Genomic DNA, 7,251 nt, shown 5'->3' on the forward strand with positions numbered 1-7,251 from the left:
AAGGGTTCTAAGAGAAGCTATTTAATGGGTCACCACACGCCGTGCTACCGTCGAATCGTGTGAACCCATAGATCCCGCACAAACCATCTTTTCCCCGAACTTCCACGGTTCCTCTTCTCCATTACACGTAATGATTCCTTTTGATCAATAACTTCTTCCTCTTCGTCTCCCTTTGTGGGGGCTATTTCGTCATTCACTGCGTAAGAAACAAGCAAATGAGACATCACATTAGTGACGGCTGCTCAACACGCGTCATTAGTGATGGGTCATAACATGACCTATCACTGATGATAATAGTGACGGGTCAAGTTGTGACCCGGTACTAATGACTAGGTCGTCAGTGACGGGTCGTCCTAGTCCAGTCATTAGTGTCGGGTCATAATGATAAGGTCATCAGTGACGGATCGTCCTAGGCCAGTCATTAGTGATGAGTCGTCTTATGCCAGTCATTAGCGACGGGTCACAACTTGACCCGTCACTAATGATCTAGTCATTAGTGACAGATCAACTTGTAATCCGTCACTAATAACCAACTCCAGTCACTAATGACGGTATTTGCAAATTTTTTATTTTTATTTTATTTTCTCTTATTTTTTCTCACCTTAGCAGGACTAAAATAGGAACCATTGTATATTTTACTCAAGTTTGATGTAAGGTGTAGCAGCTATGGACACATACGCGCGTTACGAAAATGGTGCAGAAACTTTTGGGGGCGAGAACTCAATCTTCTAAGCCGTTTTTGGCCTAAAAATTTCTCCGAACCTGATAAAGTTGGGGAGAAACAGATATAACTTTTTTAGATGTCCATAGAGTCTGTCGAAATTGGAGTTCATATGCAAAAATTATGCCTGTTTTACCAAATGCACTCCGGATCACCTATCAAATTATAACCTTCGATAAAATTTAGCAAAATTAGTCATGACGGGTCATGGTTATGACACGTTATTAATGACCTTCGGCAAAGAAGATTAAAAGGATAAAATATCCAGTTTCTATCGTAACTACGTGATAGCAGAGGTGGTAAGTTGGCTACACACGCAAGGAGGAGATCGTGAGTTCGATTCCCATGGAACACAAACTTGATAACAATATGAAAAAAACATGGCTATGAGGCATATGGGATGGCTCGGGTGAAACAAATATTTTTAATTTTTTTTAAAAAAAAAATACGAAAAATTTTCATCGGTCATTAGTGACGAGTCAAGATTACAACCCATAACTAATGTTCAGTCAATAGTTACGGGTAACTGTTACGCCCCATAACTAATGTCTGAATATTAGTGACGGGTCACAGTTATGACTCGTCACTAATACTGGTTATCACCCGTCACTGATGACTTTTTTCACATAGTGACTAGCCTTTTCCGGCGTATTGGTCATGCAGATAGGCATCCCCTTTTAAAATATAATTGGTGAATTCATGTCAACGTTTATTTCCCAAGTTGAATGTCTGTGGATCTTCATGAAAATTTTGACTTTTAAGTTTAAATTTTGAAATTTCTATTTAAGATTTGGATATTTATGGTCAAAGCTTTTATTTGCTTGAGTTGAAATATCGTCTCTTGAATTGAAGATTTGCTTCATTTTATTTGTGCTAAAAGTTAAATTCATGTTGAAATATTTTGTTTGTTGGAGTTGAAAGACGATGATTCCGTGCTAACTTTTTCATTGATTCGAGTTTAAAATAAATTCGAGTATGCTGATGTTTTGGTCCTATTTCTTGTTAGTGCGAAGCTACAACTGCATGCACAGAATATTGGAATTGTGGCAGGCTTTACTATTGTTGGATCAAACTCGAAGGATTTGCCTTGAGAGCTTTAACCGACTTTGTTTAAAGGATCAGTCGAAAATTTAGCCATCGGATCACCTTGATCCCAGTTACGTAGAACATTCATGCCCGACCAGGCCTTCTACTGCACTACGATGACATCTCACTAAGAAACCAACATGTTTCTGTTACACTCTGATTTGCGAACTGTTATAAGGAGCACATCCTGATGATTTGGAACACTTCTTCCGATATGGTAAGAGACCATGCAACTGTCGATGTAAGACAAGTTTATATACTGCTACACCTAGTAATGCACACTGTAACATCACTTACCAAGAAACAAGGTGACGCCACAAGATAGGATCCTGAATTACTGGTAGTATGAGCAAATAATGCAGACCACTACATGATGGCTTCTAGTGCCTACTAGACCTGGCCTCCATAGAACACGTCCAGCTTGACCTGTCGGCTAGCCCATGAAAGATCTGATCGCGCTATAATGCAACGCGATTTATGCAGGCCACATTATTCTGACACTTGCAGGTCCATTGCATTGCACCACAACGTGGGAGGCATAAATCGAATGTCAGCCGGGTAAGTTTTGCATTGAATAGTCAGATGCAATCATGTATTTGGTTATAACAGAGGTAAAAACTTTAGAAACCATGTCAAGCAGGGAAAGCAACAATGCTGAAGCAACAATGATGATCTATCTATCCCACTGGGGAAACAACACTTATCACTGATTTGAACAAGTCTGGGTTGACACAATAAATAGAAGATATGTAACAACCGAAGGAAAACAAAATTACAGCGCAAAACAACAATATCCAGGTCAAATTACAAAATTACACTCCTGCCACCGTCTCAAGAACATGTCGCTGATCACCTCGTCAAGCAGCGAGCCCAATATCTCAGTCTCCACCTCCTCACCGGCCTCGAACGCCTCCACCCCGAAATCAACCCATGTGCCCACCCCGCTGCTCATGTCCTTGTCGACAAGCTCATCCTCCACCCATTCTCCCATGCTCTTCCAGCTAGTGATCTCGTTGCAGACTTCTTTCTCTATGCTCCTGCTCAGCGCTGCCACCCCTTTGCTCCATGCTGCATATCCTGCCCGGAAGTAGGTGAGGCGTCTTGTCTCCAGGCATTCATTTACGCAGTCGAACAAAAGCCGCCTGTACCTTCGATGGCGCAGAGGCTCTTTCCCTTGTGTATATACATTCATGCTCTCCAATTTCTCGAAGAGGAGGGGATCCAAAGCTGATCCATCTTGATTGACAAAGAGTGACCCCAGCTCATCCGTTGCCAAGTTGACATTGCCTAGCACATCTCCAACGTACTCCAGCTCTGTGTTTCTTGATTTCTTTGAACATTGAGTGACATCTGAGATATCTGAAGTATCCAGTGATGCAGAAGAGGATGAATCTGTTGTCTTTGACTCAATGTCAACTGATGATGGATTCATCAAGAAATTCCCTGGGTCATTCTTAACTTCAGAAGAAGATGAATATCCCTTAATACCTGTCACGGGACAAACATGATTAGTCTTTAGAGGTTAAAAATGTCAACAGTTCGAGCAGATATTGCAGAATTTCATGTTAGATCAATTACCATCGCTGCTGCCTGAACACTCGGAAGACCAGCAACTCTCACTTAGAAAGGTTGGCTCAAGCACAGAGAGGGGACTTAGATCTTCATGCTCCCGTTCCTTCCTTGCATTGCTTATGCTACTGCATTCTTCTGGTTCCTCCACCTAGATGCAAGTGAAATTTCTATTAGAACTGCAACTACACTAGAAGGTGGTACACAAGGAGTCATGGCATACTATGTGAAGACCAGAAGGCACAAACTTGTACACTACAGAGGACTCACCAAAATATAAGCCCAATGTTACTAAGGAACCTTTAGCACATCCAACTATAGCATAAAGAAAACTCCTTGCCATTTTCATTTTTCCACATATAATTTCTTCCTCTTTTATGGAATCAACTGAGATCATCTCATGTATATTTATAAGCATCCATGACTGAAACTCAAAGGCAAGCATATGGCAAAAGAACTAAATGGCCTGGCAAGGCTATCTCAGAACACTGAAATTACCCCAACTATCAGAAAATTGCATCATTGCAGAAAGTTCAATAAGGCACTTAATCCGTGGTAAAGGTTGGTATCATGTCATGATGATGTCAAACACAACATATTGATGAAATCCAATTCCAGATCTTGAAGTTGAAATTACACTGCCCCCCCCCCCCCCCCCCAAGAGAAAAGACATATGGATGTGCCTTTACTAGTTTCATAAGAAGACTTTGGTGATAACATTAGGCCATAAACATATTATGCAGTGAGCAAGCATATGAGGTATTCTATTCTAAGATAACATGAAATCCTTTGCAAGCTCCATTAGAGAAAGAAATAATGGTACAACATTTAAAATGATGGTTTCTTAGAATTAGCCTGTATTGTTGTGCTATGATGTTATTCACAAAAGATAGCGCAAACCAATGTTTACCTGTAATTTACTGCCTCGGAAAATTTGGCCTTTTGTAGATGACTGAGCCGATTGGCAATAATCAACATATTGAGAAGGTTTTACTTCAGAAGGGCTACAGTCAAATGCTCCACTTTCTGAGCCCCAATTGCTGCAAGAGGAGGTTGGTGGTTCTTCCAAGGTAAAAGTAGCAGGCACAAATGTGTCACCCCTTGTGAAGGTGATGGATGGATCAATTTTTGATGTTAGCTCCTTAAGCTTCTTTTCTAAGAGAAGGCTTAATGCATCACCGTTTACAAAGTTCAACCCCACTGATGATAGCCCTTCAGCCTTGTTATCTGAATCATCTTTATCACATCCTGTGTCCAGATTAAAATTGCTTCTTGTATCCCACTTACCTGCCAATCTGGAGGGTCCTGCTGATGGTTTGACCAAGGGTGAGGTGAAGGTAAATGACACAACATCTGTAGTATCTTTACTTTCCTTATTCCGCTTAATGTGCTCATCCATAACAACATTAGGTTGAACCTGCTTTTGAAGTTTACCCACTGGTTTTTCAGGCACGAATGTACCCTTCTCATTGGTGGAGTTCCTCTCTATCAAACGTTTCTTTTGTGGGAAGTCCTTGTTGTTTGACGATGATCCTTCCCTATCACCACTTATGCTTTCCACAATGTCTTTTCTGCCACCAACTTTAGATACTTTGCTTCCACTCTTGATCTTCCCAGAAGAGGAATCTCCTGCCATCACCTTTCTACCTTGCTGCGTTGAGACTGATTTGTTTGGTGCCACCTTGCCTCTGCTCACCAAAGAATTCTGTTTTTGATTATTTTGCCGAAGGACAGGGGAAGAAGTGCCAGATAATGATGGCTTCTTTTGCTGCTTGTTCCTCTGGTGATTAGACTGACTCCTAAAAGGTTGGTTTGTTCTATGCTCATCAAGTTCTTTCTGCATTCCAGAATTCCTCCCCAAACCACTTACTCCTTCCCTCTTCTGCACATTGACCTTTGCCTGCAGTGCCAAAGAAATAGACTTTCCCTTGTTGCTCTTTGAACAACTAGGATTGTTAATCTCATAAGAATCAACCGAAGGCCTGATTACAACAATATCTTCATCACTGTTCCAGCTCCGGTTCATATGCTGCCCTCTGGAGAACCTCACATCTGGCAGATCAGGAGGGATCCTGGATGATTGCATCTTTAGAGACACAGTCCTCTGAGAAGCTGGAATGATCTGTCTTGGCTCCGAAACCCTCAAAGGAATTCGTGCCGGGCTGAATGAGCAGATTTTCTCCCTAGAACTGGCTTCTGGCCTTGGCTCAAGAATCTTGGCTGCTTCCTCCATGATCTGAGCAGCATTCCGCGCTGAACTGAAACCTGGATTCTTGATGGGAGACAACAATCTGTGATGAGACATCGGTAAGGTCTTTGCGGACCTTGGTGGTAATGCTTCTATCTGGAATCTTTCAATCGGGCTGCTCGGCATCTTTTGAGCTCTCAGATCCAATGGCTTCCTCATATAACCATCAACCCTCCGAGGCACATGACTGAATTGGTCATTCATGGAGTACTCAGGGCTCCTCTTGAGGCTGTGGCTATCCCTGAACGACCTTGTGTCACGGAATGGGGTGCAGTAAGGCTCTGGAACACCAGAGGAGGGCATGGCATCCAAGCCCATGAGCCTGGCCACGACACCTGGTGCCTTCATCTCACGCCCTTCCTCATCTGTCACTGAAGATGCGCAGCTGTAGTCGCTGCTCCCTTTGAAGCTTGACACGCCAATCCCTTCATCTTCATCAACCTACAAATGCATCCACCCAAACATAAGTGAACACAAGCCCCTGCACCAACACATCATCAATGAATCGCTGCGAGGAGTGAGATCGCCGAAAGATCACTGACCGAGTGGAGACGCCTGGACGGCAAGGTTTCTTCGCTCCTCTTGACAAGCTTGGCGCCCTCTACTAACAGATCACACGAACAGGAATAAGAATACATAAATCGGACAGAGAACATCTCGGCCGGGGAGCTTCAGTGAGTGATGCATTCTTACAAACACCTACCGGGCGAGTTGGAGAACAGCTTCTTGCGTGACTTGCGCTTCCAGTCGAACAGGTTGAAGATCCCACCGCCGCTTCCGCTGCCCCCACCAATCTTAGCGCCACCCTTCTCTGTCCCCATCGATTCTAAAACTCTCACACCTCAAACCAAAGCCCCTCTCTGCTCCTTAGCATCCGATCCGCAGCATCCCCCGCAAGAAAATCACCGATACAGCCAGCTACAAATCAAACAACAAATCTACCTCAGTCGAACAGACTATCAACGCCTAGGTTCTAAGACAACGGCCAGCGTGCTAACAATCACGACGTCCCCTAGTCGAAGCATCGCCTAAACCTGCTAGCTCGCGAAGCGAGTCGAGAGGAGAGAGAAAGGCTGGCGCTTTCTTGCTTACCGACGTGGCCTCGAGGTCGAGGCGGCCGCGCAGCGAGTAGGAAGCGGACGCTGCCAGTACCGGCGGCGGCTGCGGCTGCGGCGGCGGGAAGCGGAAGCCGGGAGCAACAGATCGGGGGACGCCGATAAAGGCAGGACATTTATGCTGCTGGGGGAGTCGATCCGAGAGTGGTATTAAAAACGCACGCCGGAAATGGGGTTTTCGAATTCCGAGCGGTGGGCCCCTTTCTGCCGTTGAGGCGGGGCGGAAGCGTGAGGCTGACACGTGGGGCAGGGAGCAGGCGCGGGACGCACCTGGCGGTGGGTGGTGCGCGTCGTGGCGTGGACGCGAGGGGTGGGTGGGGAAAACGATGAAAGGAGGCAACGGCTCTTTTCAAGCGCAGCATTTCAAATTCGATTCGAGGCGGAGGGGATCCTGATGGGTAGGATCGACGGCGGAGATGCGTTCACGTCGGGGGTTTCCTATGCCGGGGTAGTTGAGGCTTATTTGTTTCTGATTTTTGTTTTTTCTATTACTGTCAAAAATTAGAAATTAG

The 7,251-nt window shown here is 44.6% G+C and overlaps 1 protein-coding gene across 2 annotated transcripts; it reads right to left on the reverse strand.

The window, feature by feature from the left end:
- Positions 1–2,459: 2,459 nt before the first annotated feature.
- On the reverse strand, positions 2,460–6,856 carry LOC133916268 (uncharacterized). Of its 2 annotated transcripts, none has more exons than XM_062359880.1 (6): positions 6,717–6,856; positions 6,328–6,542; positions 6,167–6,225; positions 4,287–6,065; positions 3,386–3,527; positions 2,460–3,295 (listed from the first exon to the last, which is right to left on the reverse strand). In XM_062359880.1, the coding sequence occupies exons 2-6, from the start codon at positions 6,443–6,445 to the stop codon at positions 2,607–2,609; spliced, it is 2,787 nt and encodes a 928-aa protein (XP_062215864.1). In that variant the 5' UTR covers positions 6,446–6,542; positions 6,717–6,856; the 3' UTR covers positions 2,460–2,606. The 2 variants fall into 2 exon arrangements, with proteins under 2 accessions (XP_062215864.1, XP_062215863.1); XM_062359879.1 differs by having other exon boundaries at positions 6,167–6,228.
- Between the last annotated feature and the right edge of the window lie 395 nt (positions 6,857–7,251).

The sequence above is a fragment of the Phragmites australis genome, chromosome 4 (assembly GCF_958298935.1).
Source record: "Phragmites australis chromosome 4, lpPhrAust1.1, whole genome shotgun sequence".
Classification (NCBI taxonomy): Eukaryota; Viridiplantae; Streptophyta; class Magnoliopsida; order Poales; family Poaceae; genus Phragmites; species Phragmites australis.

Excerpts from the sequence above, each read along its gene's own strand:
- LOC133916268 (XM_062359879.1), bottom strand. The coding sequence starts at position 6,445 with ATGGGGACAGAGAAGGGTGGCGCTAAGATTGGTGGGGGCAGCGGAAGC. Across the intron at positions 6,229-6,327 it reads GCTGTTCTCCAACTCGCCCG|TAGAGGGCGCCAAGCTTGTC; the intron begins GTAGGTGTTTGT and ends GTGATCTGTTAG. Across the intron at positions 6,066-6,166 it reads CGTCCAGGCGTCTCCACTCG|GTTGATGAAGATGAAGGGAT; the intron begins GTCAGTGATCTT and ends ATGCATTTGTAG.